The 20,593-nt window shown below is 36.2% G+C and overlaps 1 protein-coding gene across 1 annotated transcript in view; it reads right to left on the reverse strand.

Annotated features, from left to right (window-relative positions):
• Window positions 1–8,042: 8,042 nt before the first annotated feature.
• Window positions 8,043–20,593, reverse strand: part of LOC122811854 (uromodulin-like) — a 166,024-nt gene continuing 153,473 nt past the window's right edge. Inside the window, exon 10 of the mRNA XM_044083979.1 lies at window positions 8,043–9,598. Within this exon, the coding sequence (XP_043939914.1) occupies window positions 9,537–9,598 (62 nt within the window). The 3' untranslated portion in view covers window positions 8,043–9,536. The remainder of the gene's footprint in view (window positions 9,599–20,593) is intronic.

Below are 20,593 nucleotides of genomic sequence, written 5' to 3' on the forward strand. Positions count from 1 at the left end.
AAATGTTTACAAAACAAATGAGCAATAAGTTAGATTGATATTGGAGCTATAGTTCTCCATAAACATTACACTTGCTGCTGTTGGGAAGAATATATATAAGCATGGAATGATATACATCAAATAAAAATGGAGCCTCATTATGCCTTGACACCAAAAAGAAAAAAAAAAAAACATCACTGACTGAGTGTTAAATTAGATGAACATCATAAGGTATTTTTCCTGAATTTTGACAAAGGTGTCAAATTATTTCATATATATATATATATATATATATATATATATATATATATATATATATATATATAGAGTATAATAATAATAGTAATAATAATAATGCTAAGGACTACTCACATAGTTATTAGGTTACTCAATTATGTCAGAGATAGATAGATAGATAGATAGATAGATAGATAGATAGATAGATAGATAGATAGATAGATAGATAGATTGATAGATAGATAGACAGATGGACAGACAGATATATAAAATATATGGATGGCAAAGAGCTCCCACTGACAGACCTACTGCAGTTAGTAATCTTATCTTTATTTTTAGGATAAAACATCAAAAACAAGAATGATGTTAACTTTCCAGCATGATGTATTTTACCCATTTTCTCTCACTGTAAATATTGTAGAAAAAACAATGTAGAAATGCCACCTGAGCCTACATGCATGCATGTATGTATGTATGTATATTATGTATGTATGTATGCATGGCACATGCCTTCAGTTGCTGGCAATTTTCTTGATTTCAAAACTAAAAGCATGTGCTATCTAAATTATATAGGTAATAATGGAAGAGTAATTTTATGAACGCTTAGTACAAAATCTCATCTGCTTCTGAAGAATTGTCAAATGAAGGCCAAAATGGCCATTATAGGTTCTCACAAGTCTCACTATCTTCCTCAGTTGGTAGACCTCTTCCATTTTCAAACTCCTAAATCCTGGTGATGACTGATCTTGTCCTTTCATGGTTCTGTATTGTTTAATTTTTATGACTGGATTTTAGATTAACTTAATTGCCTAATCTACTTATTTTCTATTACTTGTGCAGAAATGATCCTTCATTAGGCATTAATTTTCATGAGTGTTAATTACAATTGCCTTCTCTAATTAGGTAGTATTTCCCATGTATTACATATCATGTATTGACAATTTGCCTTCTTACTGCTTATTGTTTTTGACTACATCTGTTTGGCTGATGTTGATACTTGTAACTAGACTATACCTAAGAAATGGTGCCTATGCTCCCATTTGACCTACTAAATAGGTAAAATAAGTACAATATATGGCTCATCTGTGCTTCGTTTACAGTGCCTGCTGTCTTAGAGTCTCATGCCATGTTACAGAACAGAAGTCAGATTCCAGAAATCACACTTCAGCAAAGCAGGAAATGTCCATTAAGATTTCATTACTGCCCTAAATGTTAGACGCAGGTATGGTTCCAAACATTCATAGATGCAAAACCGCAACAGAGATGCGACAAAATAGCTGTCCCCAGCATTAAGGCAGAGGACTAACTTCACGTCCTTGTTATTTAAGAAAAATGAACACCAAAATCACTCAAGAAATGCAGTATTAAGCAACAGTAATCCACAATTTCAGATTTTAATTCCTCTTCTATGAAGGTGCTGAAGAAAAAAACTCAAACAGACTTAGCCATCAGAATAACTCAAATTTAATTCATGCTAAGCACTTTCATCATCCAACAAAACTGAATCAGATCAATTTTTCCATAACAGCTGGCCTAATGGTTAAGGTGTTTGCCTTACAAGCACAAGGTGCAGGGTTTGAGTCTCGCAAGAGATAATTGTCTAGGCTTAAAATGGCTTGCAAGGGCAGTTAGCCTAGTACAAGCCTATGAACGACTATGAACATAAAAAGTACAAAGGATTATAAATGATGACTGACAACCTCATAAACTACAACTAAAAGCTAGCTTGATGTATCACAATTCATTATTTAAAATTCAAACTAAAACATGAAACAGAAAGAGCATAAATAAAAACAAGTGCAAATAAACTGAAGTACAGCACCAGTAATTAACTCCTAGCCTACCTCTAGAGACAAGTTATCACAAAACTCCCTTTACTAAATGCTATTCAACATGAAGGTGACAAAAAGATTCTTCTATAAGGAATGATAAAGTAAAAAACTATAAATAAGTAAAACAAAAATGGGAACTAAAGTGAAGAAGGGGCTGTGTGTGTGTGTGTGTGTGCGTGTGCGTGTGCGTGTGTGTGTGTGTGTGCGGGTGCACATGCATGTGTGTGTGTGTGTGTGTATGCGTGTGTGTGGGGGTGCACATGCGTGTGTGTGTGTGTGTGTGTGTGTGTGTGTGTGTGTGTGTGTGTGTGTGTGTGTGGGTGCACATGCGTGTGTGTGTGTGTGTGTGTGTGTGTGTGTGTGCGTGTGTGCAAATACGTGTGCGCACACATGCGTGTGACAGCAGGCACATTAATCAAGAAAACAGCACCCAAAATTGTAACTTTGGAAAAGATCCAGTATAAAGAAACATCACAGATTAAAAAATGCAATCAAAGTAAAAACTATAATCATAAGTGTGTCAAAAACAAATGAAAATAAAAATTGTTTTCACCCATAGGATTTTATCAAATTAATTTAAAAAGTGAGCATCCATAAAAGCAATCATACTCTCAAAATAGGAAAAAAACAATCAATAAAATCTATGGAAAATGCAAATGGCTATGCATGTTAAATGTTGTAGCAAAACAGAAAATAAGCAGAAACCATCAAAAATATAGGCATAAAAATGTCCAAGAAAAGTGAAATAACTTGTGGTCCAGTTTCCTAAGTTGAAGAACGCATTTAATTATACAAGCAGAATTGAGTCCAGGTGGGTTGTAGGCATTAAGGTGAGTTTGCCATTCCAGCTCCTTCTTTTCAAGAACAGCATTACGGCTCACCTCGAATGGAGTCATCATGATCATGCCCAAAATGTGAAAAGTGAAAAAAGAATGACCTGGTGATTCAGTACTGGGGTCTGCAAGTGGACTCTTCCTTTGTCCATTTCTAGTTTCAGATGTGTGTTGGGGTATCCTCTTTTTAAACCTATAAATAGTATTTCCTATGTAAAAAAACTGAGACTTGGAGCACTGGGCTCTGTAAACAAACTTCTCACTGATCAGTTCCCAGACAAATTACTGTTATATTTCTTACCTGAATGGGGGCATTTGAAAACATCTCTCCAGCTCATGAACTCACAAAAGGTACAGAAAGGGGGCCATATTTAAAGGTACCAAGCTTCTCCATACAGTCCTTTTTAAATGTCCCTACTAAATAAGACCTAATGTTCCTATATTTTTTTGAAAACAAAAGAAGGGCCAGCAAACAGAATATTGATGAACAGTCTATTACTAGACAAAATGGATTAGTTATCACAAATTATCATTTTAATCTCATGGGCATCCTTAGTGAATGTTAAGGTTATACTTCTTTTTAGTTTCTCTTTGCTTTGGTAAGCATAGGGACTACTAAAATCCCATAAAACAAGTCTTTGTGATTCATACAAGGAAGTGTCCTCCCTTGCTTTAGGTCCTTAATTGGATCAAAAATAAAGCTGATGGTGCCATTTTCATACCCCATCTCAATGTGTGGAGGTCCTGCAGTGTCTTTAGACAATTAGCTGTTTCCATGGATGCATGAGCAATCTACATACCCTGGGACTTTACTGCAATCTGCATACCCTGTGACTTTACTGCAGTCTACATACCCTGTGACTTTACTGCAGTCTGCATACCCTGTGACTTTACTGCAGTTTGCATACCCTGTGAATTTACTGCAGTCTGCATACCCTGTGACTTTACTGCAGTCTGCATACCCTGTGACTTTACTGCAATCTGCATACCTTGTGACTTTACTGCAATCTGCATACCCTGTGACTTTACTGCAGTCTGCATACCCTGTGACTTTACTGCAGTCTGCATACCCTGTGACTTTACTGCAGTCTGCATACCCTGTGACTTTACTGCAATCTGCATACCCTGTGACTTTACTGCGTCATGCTTAGTCATTTGCAGATGCATGCTGCTGGCATGAAGCAGTAAGTTTGCTTGGGAATGTTTGTGAAATAAATCATTGCAAAGTGCTTGTGACTGTGTCTGCTTATAAACAGTGAGAGCCAGAAAACTAACCTTATGGTAATCACTACAAGTAGTAAATCTCAAAAAGTCAGTCAATTGTGCAATGTGTACAAAGAAATTCTTAAGAGCTTCCACTGACCCTTCCTATACAATAAACATATCCTCAATAAATCTTAGGAAACATTTGATGAAGCTCCAGAACTCTAAGTTACAGACTGTTTTACTTTCCCACTTAGATGATGCCGTATTAGCTAGACAAGGGACCATAGCAGCTACAATTGCTCCTATTGACAGTGATGCAGCAGGTTTCACACTCACCTTTGGCACAGAAGGCCGTGGATACTTTTCCCACACCAAGTAGATGGATTGCTATAGTGCAGTATAAGGGGGGGGTGCTGCCACTCCTGAATGTGTTGTCCTTTGTATGAGACAATAAACTGAGGCCCCATCTGTCTAAGGTAGTAGAAGCTCAGGTGGATATAAAAGATCTCATGGTACTATCAAAAACAGTAGGGGAAGTTCCCCATTCCTCTGGGCAAACTTCCCCTAGTAGTATAAATACCACCTTGGTCTCCTGTGAAACAAGGCTCCTACCCTAGTAGGACTAACCCAGTTAACAAAGGATAAATAAACAATATTGCAATTCCAGATTACTGTTTGTAAATACTGCCATTAAGTTAAAAAAAATTGTTGCTCAGTACCAAATGCAGTAAGTTAGAAATCAGAATAATCTCACCTGGTAGGTCTAAGGTTTCCTTCATCATGGAATCTATACAGTACACATGGGGCAGCCTCTACATCAATAGTCACCAAAGTTGAATTGTCAGTGACAGGAACTGATGTACATTTCCTCAGAAAATTAAGTTGTCAACACAAAAGAGTTAGCCTTGCTAGGCAAGGGATTAATGATATTCCAGGAAATCTTTGCTGGTTCATTGATGCCACCTTCCCCCACTATCACTTGCCTGTATGGGGGCCCTGATGATTCTTATGAGGCTGAGGAATCCCAAAAAATCTAGGTACCTTAGGATGGCCTACTGCTAGGAAATTATGAAGTCTTCAGTTGATAAGGTCTTACTCGTAAAGCTGTTGCAGTGTGTCATGTATGTTCTTATATGTGGAAGTAACAGACTCAGTGATAACTTTACGATATAAATCAGTGTTACTATGCATCTCTTCGATCTTTTGAAATATTTGTCACTAACAGTAACAAATATGCACCTTCACTTGGCAGCTTTTATGAACTGATGTAATTTATCCAAGCTCATGTCTCTGAGGGCTTTAATTTCATCTTTGCTCATATTTTAAAACTTCTTGCAGCAAGGTCTGCTGAGGAATTTTCTGATGTCTGCCGCAAACTTACTCTCAAAAGCAATCACTGGCAGATTAACGGTAAGGCAAAAATCACTTGTATTTTTTTTTTCTTCATTGTAACCTGTTCTGGTTATCATTCACTTTATTATGAAAAAATACTTGCAAATTTAGCTTCAGCGCATACAGCTTTATGACAGTGATAGTGTTTACCATATTACTCCAGTCTTGTAGAATAAAAGTTATGCCTTTGTCCAGGACAATATTTTCTATAACAGAGATGGGTTTACAAGAATGGCTTCAGAATTTAGTTTTGGGTTAGCAATCCTGTTGTTGGGTAAAAGGTAATGAACCCTCTCAAGTCTCTCTTCTCTCAATATGAGGAGTGTTTTTGAGGGTAAAGAGATTGTTGGTATCCCTGTGAGCAAACCACACTTTCTGAAAAGTCAGAGTGAAATTAAGGTGAACATCCATATACAGCCTTCTCCTCTGATGAATGTCCATCTCCAAGAAACAGACAGCCCCCCCAAAAAAACATATGCAGTATCCTCCATGAAGTGAAGAATAGTGTTGGGTTCCCTAGCAGATAAATATCACATATCTGACACTGTAATAACTGCCCCAGAAGTGTTGAAGCAACTAAACATAAGTAAATTCCATAATATTCAATGTCAGTGAATCACTTTGATTGTAATTGCTAACTCCTGACATTCTCTGAAGCAGGAAATGAAGTTCTCAGAGTACCCAGAAAATATCTAGGTGGTATAGAATGTGAAAATACTGTCTGCAATATACTCAGGACATGGTATTCTGTAGTCTTAAGTGGATGAAGGAGACAAATACATAAACATACAGAGTCAAAGTACACTAACGGAAATCATGCTTGTGTGATCTAACATAGCTGAGAGTTGAACCGCTCCCTGTCATGCATTAGACAGTTACTGTGAATGCGTAGAAGCTAGAACAGTGCATCCAGTATACCTTTCCAAAACTTCAGTCTGTGTGTCTAAATGTTTTGGATATAGAAACCTATACAGACAGGGAACATAACAGTTATGAATGGTCAGCAGTATGTGTTCTCATATCAGGAAGATGGCCAGCAGTAAGGGATTTATGCTTAGCACAAATAACTGAAAATCAAGTATTCTACTGAAACAATTCTCAGATGTCACAGTTCATATGTAGTTACTAGGTATGCAGTTTAGGAGACCATTGAGGAGTCTAGATCAGTTACCAATTTTCCCAGAGATGACTTGCTTGGAATCAAGCAGTAGGCAAATAGCTCGATAGGTTCATAGGTAAATACTAGGTAATCAGTTCATAGGTAAATACTAGTTAATCAGTCTGCAGACTATTACATGCCTAACCAATAACCAGACAGTGACTAAAGGTGAGAATAGAACCCTGTACCTTGTGTCTGAGAGGTAAATACCTTAACCATTATGCTGATCCCCGAACCCCAACAAAGGCTTCAGGAATCAGATCCTGGGCTACAAGAAGCAGCTTGTCCACAGCTCATACTCTTAATTCCATGAGCTAACTGATAGACATACACCAGGAGTTGCCGCCAAGACCCATAAGAGCACTTGTTTCCATGTCCATAGCAGAGATGTAGATTTGATGTTTGACATTGTTCACTTACATAGTCCTCATCTTCTGACCTCCTAGTCATATTATTTTAGGATTCAAAAGTGTCATGATAGTATACATGAACATATAAAATGCAATATACATGCACATATATATATATATATATATATATATATATATATATATATATATATATATATATATATATAGCTATAGAGAGAGAGAGATCTCCTTCGATCCACCGAATTTACATTTCTCCGAAAATCAAATTCATGACTCCATTTTCACGAAAGTCCATTTCTTTGAAAATGCACTTTCACGAAAAAACAGATCACTGAACAGCAAAAAAAACCCAATAACTACACTAAACACATGTATGCAGGGGGGAAGCCCCACAACACCTCTCTTGTGAGGGTCTGTGTCCTCGACACCCCTGCTACTTATATATTCTAACCCCGAGATTGCACTACAGTGGGGCTAAGGGAATATTCCCTTATTTTCACTGTGCTATGATCTACAACAACAAGCTCACTGGCTGTTCATTGATCTGTTTTTTTCAAAAAAGTGCAGTTTTGGAGAAATGCACTTTCGTGAAAATGGAGTCACAAATTTGATTTTTTGACAAATGTAAATTCAGTGGGTCTAAGTAGACCCATATATATATATATATATATATATATATATATATATATATATATACACATACACACACACACACACACACACACACACACACACACACACACACATACACACACACACACAGAGGGAGATATATTTGTGTGTGTGCACATGTACTTATGTATAAGATAGAATGTATTGCTGATACAACTTTAATAATTTATAACTATAACTTTGATGCATTTATTCAGAATGTATCTTTCAATAATGAGTCAACAAAACAGAATTCTTCCTTTGGTTTGGTTATGTCTATAAATAACATAACAGGCATCAGAAAAAGAGGTTGGTAACTGGCAATAGAAAATAAATAAAATAATTATTTGGGAAAACAGTATTATTTGAAAATGTAAACTTGTTAAAGTTGAAATTTATGCTTGCTTTATTTGGTATGCTGAACTTACATGACATGGTTAGTTTACAACATACTTGATGTATATTTAATATAATTGTGGTGTCATGCTACCCGCAGTTTTGAAAAGATGAACCACAGCAATAGATCACATAGGATTTATGTTTAGCACTACATACTTTTGGCATTCACTGATGAGCTAACAAACGTGCAGCAGAACTTAAAATTCATTCATTGATGATGACAGAATACAATGCTGAACTTAATATACTTGCATGAGTGGTTATTTAAACATAGATTATGCCCAGTGAAGATTAAAAGAAAAATATTTTGCACTGGCGTATCTTCCACACCTTTACCTTCAACACAGACATAGCTCATTGTGGTTTGGTTTCCTTTTACTGTACATCAATAAAACAACTGACTTCCCTATCCTTGTTAATCCTTTCTAATTAGAAGATTGTCAGAAGCACAGTACAGCACTTATTTAATATAATATGAGTAATTGTTTCTAAAATGTACCCTATTCCAATTCAAAATGAGGTGGCATTGATGTAGTGCAAAATAAACATATATTAAATTAAAGCAAATGAACTGCATCGTTACTAATTTAAATGTATCTGTAAGAGCATAATCATTCAGATAAAAATATCCCCTTTTTGTTTCAAATCATTAAGATTCGATATACATACAGACAATTATACAGAGGGCTACAATTAATAATATGTTATGTTATAACAACTTTTGACTCGACTTTCCCTACCCAATCATCTGTTACTTTCACTTCGTTGAAAGATAATAATATCACTTGCCCTGCTCTTGTCAGTGGATAAATTATGTGAGGTAAGTGCACTGAACAGTGGCATATTGGTAACTGTTGCTTTATTAATTTTCAAATGCCCCCATAAAGTTCAAAGCATGACAGATGTAAGGGGAGATGTACTTGATAATACAAATAAGAAGCAAATCCAAATCAAGAAATACATTTTTCAACTAAGGTGCAAATGTGCCTGTGATGTTTATTTTAAAGCTAACTTCTTTCACTGGCCATATTGACAATATAAGTTTTACTATTGTTGAATCTAAGATTTTTTTTCACTATTGCTTTTAGCATATATGTTATTAAACTATTACATTTAGAAATATGAGTTTTACATTTGTGTTGCATTTAGAGATTATAGTGAAGTATGGCAAATCAAAGCTGTACTATTTTAGAATGCAGAGTCTGCATGGTTGTACTGTACATAAATAAACTAAATGCAATTGAAGCCAGTGCATATTTATATATTTTGAAAACAAATACATTTTGTCACTTGCTGTAGCAATCTTCTTATTCCTTCATTATTCCAATTCCAGATACAGGATAATTAGTATTTCCTTCATTATTGTTATATTGCACATGTGAATTTTTTATAGTCCAGTGTTTACAGCAGAGAAGGCAGCGATTGATCTTTTGCAAATATCGATGAAGAGATGCCTTCAGTCATCAGGATTCCAGAATTACATATATTTCAACAGCAGCAGTGTGAGAAGAGTATACACTTGGGAAATCCATGAAGAAACTACAATAAAAACAGAATATTAAAACAACATTGTATAACTCTGCAACAATATTTAAAAAAATGTTGTGATGAGACTTTTAATAAGGAAAACAAGTCTTTTCTTCTAGAAAAACTTTCTATTTCTGTTGCAGAAATAATCACTGGCTTTGACTCCTGTCATATAGGTTCATAGGTTGGTACTAGACTAACTGCCCTTGTGAGCTATTTTAAGTCTAGCTAATTATCCACTGTGAGATTTAAACTCTGCACCTTGTGTTTGGAAAGCAAACACCTTAACCATTAGGCCACCCTCTCAACCCTCATTTGGATTTATTTACTGAAACTTTTTTCAAACAGTATTTTCAGACTAAGCCTGTTGGCTATTTTCAGTTTACACAGACGGGCAGAGGATTTGCCAGGTTGCTGGGTAACATTCCTGTATCTTTTCTGAATATAGGCTTCACCTTGTTAACCATGGAGAAATTTCTTGAGAGTGAGAAGAGTAGGCAGTTAAAATAGAGGTACCTGAAAAACTGAATGTAGAGATAATAAGACTTCAAAGTGCCTGGACTGGAAATAGAATTCCTGCTGGAATTAGGCAGTGAACAAGAACCACAGGTCAGCCAATATTAAGATGATAAATACAGCACAGTGAATGTATAGGAGTTACACATGAAAAATGAGATGCTGAGAATGTTTAGCAGTTTGAGGCTGCTGCTGTAGGAGGAGCTAGTTGCCACAATATTATGATGTCATCACATGTGATGAGGGAGGTGGAGCACTAGAGACAGCAGAGTGAATGGAAACTATGATTAAAGATTTTGTAAAGAATGGGACTTTATTATCATTAAATGTAGGAGAGGAGAGGATAAGTGTCTGCAAATAAGTTCTCTAAGTATTTTTAACAGTCCCTCTGTAGAGGAACAAATTCAGGAATAAGTACTTTTTCCATTAGGAATTGTTAATGATGTTAGAGCAATGCTTCACTTAGGAGTCATTCTATGATGCATCTACTGGCTGGCAACAATCTTACAAAACATAATTCCTTGGAGGAAAAAAAAGCTGAAAAGCCATATGCTAGCTATGTGTGGAACAACATCAAGGCCTGAGTGGAGACCAGGTGACCAAGGATCAACTAGTGGCCATTGTACAGAATGGCCCATTGATGAGCACAGAACTGAGCAGCTACAACTGGGTTGTCCATCCTGGCACGGGATTCCACTTATTCCCATCATTACTAACACTCAATTAATGTTGGGTATTGTGTCAAAGCAGCACGAGGACTAAGCTGTGTGCATTCAACAAACAGAATGACTTTATCCTGAGTGAAACCTACAATGGAGCACACATGCATGGGGCCTTGCACTGCAATCACTTTCTTCTTCTGACTGGAAGTGAGGGAAACAGAGGTTAGGTTATACATATTACCCTGGTGGTTACCAGGGTGATATCCTCCTTTGATCAGTACTCAGCCACTGGCAATGAATAGGACAATTAGTTAATGGGAAGATCAGTTATTGACAGCCATTGTAAGGAAAGATATATAGAAAGACAAAAGAAAAAAAAAGGTGAAAGCCATGGATAGACAGCACTTACCAAAAATTGACAGATGTAAATTGGAGACATGCTTTTATACAATGATGTATTGATTTTGTAATGATGAAAAAAATCAAAACACGAATTAAAAAACATTGTGGAAACAAGCTAGCTATTAAAGACTGTGGGCCCAAAAGGAAAAAATAACAGGAGGCTAGAAAAGTATTATCATATTTAAAGTACAAAATGAAATATTAACTCATATATCTGAAGTCATTTTTGTGAAAAAATTAGAAATGCATTTTGCATTACAATGGGCCAAATGTCAATGCAGAAGTGTGAAATATTGCAAATAAGAATATGTGCTTACTAAATTTTAACAAAACTCAAAAGTTTCAACAAAATATTGCAGATGAACAACTATGGTTGTTAATAATGTAAAAGCTGCAATGTACAACAAACGAATTAGATAAGCTTGAATAAGTTCTAAAAACAATCATCTAACTGACAAGAGTTAGAATGTTACAAAACTTGAAAAGGCTTACAACCAATAACAGATAATCTTTGCTCAATTTGATAACTACCACAGGATTCATAATATCTATTTAAGCTAGCAATAAATAGGTAGGTGGGCCCTATTTATCACATCTTCCAATAGATTGACTGCTGAGAGTCTAGTTCTGGGTTTATATGTAGACATCACATTAAGCTCTCCAAGTAACGGTGTTTTTTTCTCTGTATAAGTTATGCATGTATGTTATATTTATTTTATTTTGTAAATCAGGTTAACACTGCTAAGCTAAAACTTATATAAAAAAAAGTAAGGAAGAAAAGTTTACAATGTACAGCTGTGTGTGTGTGTGTGTGTGTGTGTGTGTGTGTGTACATGCGTGTGTGAGAGAACATGTGCATAACTTCAGGCACAACTCCAGGCATCATTTATCAATAATCCAGTGTTGTGCTTGAAGACAGTGCTGTCTTCTCTGTACAAGGGGTGGTGAGCTTTGGTGTTCATTGGGACAGTTCATTGCTGACTGTGAGCTCTGCTGTTCATTGGGATAGTTCACTGCTGACTGTAAAGTATCTGGGATGAAAACTGATACCTCTGCTTCAAACATTACGGTTCCTTCCCAGAAAAAGGTGGATTTCTGTCTGGAGTTAAAGTCAAGAGCTACTATGAGGACAGGTTTATGTGCCTTGATCTGTTATTCAAATGAAACATGATTTGGAGATTTGTCAACAGAGAATAGAAGTATGGGAAGAGCTGTGCCACAGAATTAAACTTTTAGCTCACTTCTCAGTTTAAGGTATCATCCATCCCTATGGCCACGAGTGTGAGTAGTAAATGAAAGAATGACATTGCAGATACAACTTATGGAAATAAGGCTCTTTTGCATGGTTCTTGGGTGCATATTTGCAATATTTTGAAGTTCAGTCACTGAATTTCTGGATTGATAAAGCCTATTAAATGATCTGGCAACCTAGTGAAGATACTCCCTAACCAGACACCACAAGAGGTATGCAAAAGGCACCTGCTAGTTGGTAGCTCTTCAGAAGTCCTTGGACATACTAGAATTTAATTGTGACACTGACTTTAACTGGGATTGTCATTGGATGAAGAAGGATGATCTGGGGTCTGTATCTGGGAATGGAGAAGTCTGATTTGCTGAGTTTAGCTTGCTACGAATGCAAAACTCTCCAGGGAAGAGATTTACAAAAATAGATCAACTGAGGAATGTAGAGAAAAGGCAGTGAAGAGATTAAAACAGAAACACAGACAGATACACACACATGCATGCACACACACACATGCGCACGCATGCACACACACACACACACACACACACACATGCGCGCACACACACACACACACACACACACACACACACACACACACACACACACACACACACACACACACACACACACACATTATGTATGCACATATGTATATATGTATTCATGCATATACATATAAGTATACATATTTGTATAAATGTTTATACATACAGACTTAGACACATATACATATGCATATGCATGTATAGGTAAGGCTCTACTACTAATAGTCAAGCCACACGTATGTCGACAAAAACACATTGATATATTACAGCACATGCTGTGAGACTAATCCTTATATCATGCAAGGAAAATTAAAGTGGTTTTCGTGCACCTCCACACCCCCTGCTAATTATATATTCTGACTCTGCGATTATGCAATCCTAGGGGAAACGGCATATCCCCCTAACCCAGAAACGATCAATCTTTCACACTTGTTGACCATCAACATATGTCAACCAACAGAGGTTAACAATACACAGGCCAACTATATGTAATTGTGCGTAATATCTAGATACATATATATATATATATATATATATATATATATATATATATATATATATATATATATATATATATATATATATATATATATATATATATATATATATATATATATATATATATATATATTAGATATAGATACAGATATATATCTCTATATGTTGTTGTGTCTTTCAGCTTTTCCCGGTTAGGTGTTGCCACAACGGAACTCCAGTCCGCTAATGATTGGTAGTTGATTTTTATGTGCCGAGTTACCAGCCCTGACACACAGCCTTCAACAAAGGTATACCCATTCACGCATGTCTCCACGCTCCACGCAGAAGACGGTCTAGCTGAGAATCGAACTGGACAGCGTCTTACTGTGAGGTGACAACACTACCGCAGCACCACCACTGTGGGTATATATATATATATATATATATATATATATATATATATATATATATATATATATGGGTTCCTATGAGTTCATCGAAATGTCAAATCACCGACACTCACCTCTTCGACACCAAACCATCGACTTTCATATCATCGACAATTCCGGTAAGCGATCTTCCCCCTTGAAGGACCCATGGTAGCGCTTGTTTCTGTGTTACAACGAGTAGGGTTTACGTGATTCTGTATAATTTACCTTGAAAGTGTTGTTATTTATGTCGTACCAGAGAAACAAGCGCTACCATGGGTCCTGCAAGGGGGAAGATCGCTTACCAGAATTGTCGATGATATGAAAGTCGATGGTTTGGTGTCGAAGAGGTGAGTGTCGGTGATTTGACATTTCGATGAACTCATAGGAACCCATATATATATATATATATATATATATATATATATATATATATATATATATATATTTATAGATATTTACATAGATACATACATATTTATATATATATATATATATATATATATATATATATATATATATATATATATATACACACAAATATATAGATATAGATATTTTAATACATACTTATTTATATTTATTTATTTATTTTACTTTTGTTGACTGGGATTGTCCGACTGAGCTGAAGAGCCCCTTTTCAGCAGAGGCCCAGGGAAAAAAACTCCAACATATTATACAATTTTCATTATAAATTAGCATTAGCAATGTTAAAAGTAACAATACAATGTTATACAGTGTCAATAATCAAGAGTATAGCAAAGTTTTTCAAAATGTATAAAAAGAAATAACGTTGTTAAAATGAATATAATTTTTGGGTTAAGTTAGTTAAAAAAAACAGTATTATCATAATGTAGTTGCATGAAGGCAAGACGATTACAATATAATGTTTCTCTGAGGCAATTTGCTTAATAGATTTTAGAAGGGGAGTAGAAAGAGTAGTCAAGGAAGATTAGAGAGAGCTAGTGAGAAGAGTGATTTAAGGGCAGAAAGTAGATTAAGGTATGGGAAGTAGGGGATGTTTAAGGAGGGAAAGTGCAGTGGCAGGACCAGTGACTTTTAAAGTGTTCTTTGGTGGCTGTCTTAAATTGTTTAGGGTGTGTAAGGGTCCTGATTTCTAGTGGGAGCCTATTCCAGGCAATAGTGGGGTGACAGCTATACATGTTCCATCCAAATTTAGACTTGGGTTTGTAGATTTGTACTAGGCCTTGGTTAGAGCTTCGGAGAGGTCTGGAGGGAGAATAATGGAAGATGAGGGGATAGTGCTGGGCAGTAGGAAGACCGGTATAGGACAGAATGGATGATATGGAGCTGAGCGAGAAAAAGCTGGTGGGGTAATTCAAGCCAGTTTAGGTGTTTTAGAGACAGACAGTGCTGGGATTTGTAGGTTTGTTGGGAAGCAAAGTTAGCTACCTTGTTGTAGGCAGATTCTAGTTTGGTCAGGAGTGCTAAGTTAAGATTTGTGAGAATTTGAGAATTGTACATTAGACTGGGTAGAAGGTAGGTAAGAGAGGGAGTAATCTTGACTTCAGAGGTAAGGAATTTCTTGTTACAGTAAAGGAGCTCTAGTTTTGAATGTATCTTTTTGATACAGTTATTAAGATGCAAGTCAAATTTAAGATGATCGTCGATGGTTATGCCTAAGAGCTTAGTGCTGGATTCTACCTGAATGGGATTGTTATTAAGGGACTGTATGGAGAAGGAGGGTTTAATATTGTTGAACCTTTTAGGTAGGAAGCGTAACAGCTTTGTTTTTTAGGGTTAAGGATAAGCTGGTTGTTGGAAAGCCATGTTTCAACTAAGTTAAAAGATGCCTGAGTAGCTGAGAAGAGCTTAGAGGGAGAGTTAGTTGTGGTGATGACTGTAGAGTCATCTGCGTATTGCACTAAAGATGACTGAGGACAGGAGGTATAGAGCTGATTAGTAAAGATATTAAAAATTAAAGGCCCTAGGATAGACCCTTGAGGTACACCCATTTTTACAGGGAGAGGAAGGGAGAGTGCAGACTTACAAGGCCATGGACCCATAAGGATTTTTAGAATCCTAGCCACATATTTCCATGAAAACTTTAGCCTTTATATCTTTGGAATGAATACCTGAGTGATAAACAGAACATGTATGTGTCACCCCTATCCATGAGATGCAAAAATGCTAAACCAGGCATGAATTTGGTGTTACTCTTCCACTCATCTAGATTATATTTAAATAGTATAGGGTAACTACAGAATAAAGCCAATGTCCAAAAATGTACCAAAATTATTTTAATTAAAAAGACACAAAAACACGACAATGTAGTATTACCATTGGGAAATGTTGAATAAAAAGGATAGGTTAAGTTTTTAGAGAGGTAAACAGTTAAGAATTTCATATAAGAGGGGTAGGAATTTAAGGGACTTTTTGGTGCAAGGCAGATTTGTTTTACCATCATCTTCTATGGATGTAAGTATAAGAACTGTAGGAACTTTTCCTTGTGGTGGCTGCACGGTGTGTAAATATGTGATAGATACTTTTCCAGTTATTAATGGAAAAAAGTTTTGAGTACAAAATAATTTTAGTTGTAATAGTGAGGGAGTTATTTATTGTATAAGGTGCCCCTGTGAGAAATTTTATATTGGGGAAACCAAAAAAAGTCTTGCAACTAGAATAAAAGAACATATGTTGTTGTCTTTTGGCTTTTACCAGTTAGGGGTCACCACAGCGGAACTCCAGTCCGCTAATGACTGGCAGTAGATTTTCACAAATGCCGAGGTGCCAGCTCGACGTTCAACCTTCAGCGAAGGCACGCCCATTTATGCATGTCTTTCGAATGCCCATGCAAAAATGGGGAGGACATGCAGACTCTACACAGAAGGCACTCCCCACACTCCAGCCGAGAATCGAATGGGAGAACCTCTTGCTGTGAGGCAACAACGCTACCGCTGCACCACCGCAGCTGATAAAAGAACATATAAGAGACATAAAAAAGAAAAATAAAATAAGCCCAGTTGCTTTACATTTTCATTGTATATATAAAGGTGATTTTACTGGTTTTAGAGAAACAGTTTTAGAACAAATATATTTTTGATGAAGGTGTTAATAATATTAAAAATGAGCTGAGAAGAAAAGAATCTGTATTTATTTTAAAGTTTGATGCATTGGTGCCTAAGGGCATGAATAGAGAATGTAACTGGAGATATTTTTTGTGAAATATTGCCTTAAAATTTTAAATTGGTTTAATCAATTATAATTAATGTTAATAGGATGTATCAATTACTTAGTGATGTATAAATAAGCTGTGGGGTTGGAAATTGTTTGTACGCTGTTAAAGGTTTACAGCCAAGGCACTAGAGGAGATAATACTACGTTGGTGTGTTTTTGTGCATCTTTTTAAGTAAAATAATTTTGGTACATTTTTGGACATTTGCCTTATTCTGTGTGTTTTTTTTTTGCTTCTTGCTGGACTTTGTGATGTGATATAGTATAGGGGATCTAGTTTACTTTATGTGGAGAGGATTATTATTCCAAAGAAGTGGTATTCTCAGTGAAACATATCTGTCCCTACAACATGCTCTATTTATGTTGAAAAAGAGAAGTAGATCCCTGAAGCACATTTTTATGCCCCCATTGGACCTGAAAATGTATAATAAGTCTGACAGGCTCTGAACATGAAGCAGAGATCTCCCTCAGTAGTCTATATGGCACTGAGGAGAGGGCCAGGGCTTTGAGATTGTCTACATAGTATTTATTTATTTTTTTTTCATGATTTAGGGCCTTAATTATCTTAGTATGAAATCACTGTAGGCATTCAGGTTGTGTGAAATATTTGGAGAGGTACATATTGAAGGGGGAACTATACTCAATGGTCAGCTTGATGACCACAGAATATAGTGGAATGATTATATCCCAGGACCTGGATGCTATACCATTAGTAATAAGCTGTGCAATGAAACAGCACTTTCTTACAATAATTTATACATGGTGATCGAAGGACAATTCATTGGCTACATACAGTGGATATAAAATGCCAGGTTTTTGTGATATAAAAAATAAGACCACAGTACATCATTTCAAAATGTTTTCCATCTTTATTGTAATGTATAATCTGTACAATTCAAATGAAAAACAAATCTGTTAAGGGAAAAAATATAAAAAATAAAAAAAAGGTACAATAAGCAGTTTACATAAGTGTGCATACTCTTAAACTAATACTTTGTTGAAATACCTTTTGATTTAATTACAACATTCAGTCTTCTTGGGTACAAACCTGACATCTATTAAAGAGATTCTGATTAATCCAAGATAAGTTCAGTTCTACTAGGGTTGTCCTGTCATTTACTCAGTTGCCTGCTACAGCAAAAGCCATGGTTCAAAGGGATCTCATTGTTGAAAGGTATCAGTCAGGAGAAGGGTGCAAAAAAAATTCCACAGCATTGGATATACTATGGAACACAGTGAAGACAGCCATCAAAAAGTGGAGAAAATATGGGACAACAGTGACATTCTAAAGAACTGAATGTCCCTCCAAAATTGATGAAAAGACAAGATACAAACTGGTCAGGGAGGTTGCTAATAGACTTATAGCAACACTGAAGGAGCTGCAGGAATTTCTGGCAAGTACTGGTTGTATACTGCATGTGACAACAATTTCCCATATTATCCATATGTCTGGACAATGGGGTACGGTTGCAAGATGGAAGCCTTTTCTTACACAGAAAAACATCCAGGCCTAGCTAAAGTTTGCAAAACAATATATCAAGTCTCCCAAAACCATGTGGGAAATGTGTTATGGTCTTATGAGACCAAGACTGAACCTTTTGGCCACAATTCCAAAAGGTACAATTGGTGCAAAAACAACACTTTGCATCACCAAAAGAACACCATCCCCATGGTGAAGCATGATGCTGGCAGTATCATGCTATGGGGTTGCTTTTCTTCAGCTGGAACTGGTGCTTTAGTCAAGGTGGAGGGAATTATCATCAGTTCCAAATACCTGTCACTTTTGTCCCAAAACCTTTAAGCATCTGCTAGAAAGCTGAAGGTGAAGAGGAATTTCACCTTTCAACATGACAATGACCCCAAGCATACATCTAAATCAACAAAAGAATGGCTTCACCAAAAGAAAATTAAAGATTTAGAATGGCCCAGTCAGAGCCCAGACCTAAATTGAATAAAGAATCTGTGGGGTGACCTGAAGAGGACTGTGCACTAGAGATACCCTTGCAATCTGTCAGATTTGGAGTGCTTTTGCAAGGAAGAGTGGGCAAATATTGCCAGGTCAAAATGTGCCATGCTGATAGACTCCTACCCAAGAAGACTGAATGTTGTAATTAACTAAAATGGTGCTTCAACAAAGTATTAGTTTAAGGGTGTGCACACTTATGCAACCAACTTACTGTATGTTTTTTTTTTTTTTTTCCTCTAATTGACTTGTTTGTTTTTCAATTGAATTGTACGGCCTATAAGTCACATTAAAGGTGGGAAAAGTTTTGAAATGTTTTATCGTATTCAATTTTTATATCACAAAAACCTGGCCTATCCGCTGTTCCCAGGTCCCTTGGTTTTCAGGATGTGTTGCCTATGTGATAGTTACAAGAAATTTCTTGCATTCCAAAGGATAATATTACACATTTTTTCTCATTCACTTTTAGTCAATGATTTTGACACCAGCTACTAGTTTTAGAAAAGTCTTCTGTGAAGATATTGGTGCCCTCTGGGGAGTTTATGACATCAACAAATTTATTGTCCCCTGCAGACTTGGTCAGCCATAAATTCTTCACAGTAGCTTTGACCTCTGAGAAATAGATCCCAAAGAGGAGTGGGCCAATGTCTGAAACTTAGAGGTACACCAGTAGTGACAGCTGTTTTGTGGGGGACAGATCATCCTATCTTAATTTCCTGTGTTCTATTTTTGAGTCATTTTGAAATCCAGTGAGTTACCCAGAAATTAACATTTAGCAAGAATAGTTTATCTGCATGTAGGATGGTGTTGAACTCCTTTATGAGATATAGATATGCAGTGTGAACTGATTTGCCCTGATACATTGCTTAACTCGTTGCTTCCTACAACAGTAAAGTCATCAGGAAAGCTGAGCTCCTGTGTATCCTGTAAAAGTGTACTCGTCTTTACAGGAGACTTCCTTGTACTCCTGAAATAAGTATACTCCTCACTGTTCTCAAAATCTAATTTTGAAGTAACTCAAAAAGACAGTGGAAAACTGGAGAAAAAGTAAACTAGTAAGCTCCAAACCTCCAGTGGAATCACAAGGCACCAATAATGATTCTGATGAAGTTTCCTGTAGAGAGATGAAAGTGCTAAATCCTGCACTATACCTTTTGGAATTCAACTATCTAATCCTGTGCTATATATTTGGAATTAAACTTTTTTACAATTTGTACTTGTGAATTCGTTTAGAACATTTTTGAACTTTTTTGCAAAATGTATTTGCGAATTCCTTTGGACGTTCTTGGGAACTGCCTTTATTGGTGCCTTGTGATTCCACTGGAGGTTTGGAGCTTATTCATTTCTGAAGTCCTGGTAAAGGCACATGAATAAAACTAAGCAGACCTTTGATACTAATAGTCCATTGTCTTCTAAACAGATATAATATTTTACATTTTGTAACTCACACCATTTATCGGGTATTATAAGTCTAATGAGGTGTGGTTTCAGTAAAGAATTCTGAAGAAAAGCTCTCAGGAAGTAAGTGGTTTCTTGTCTTAGAAGATCTCAGGAAGCAAAGGTGTTAACTGGT

Source organism: Protopterus annectens, chromosome 1.part1, assembly GCF_019279795.1.
Source record: "Protopterus annectens isolate FY-2018-M chromosome 1.part1, PAN1.0, whole genome shotgun sequence".
NCBI lineage: Eukaryota > Metazoa > Chordata > Ceratodontiformes > Protopteridae > Protopterus > Protopterus annectens.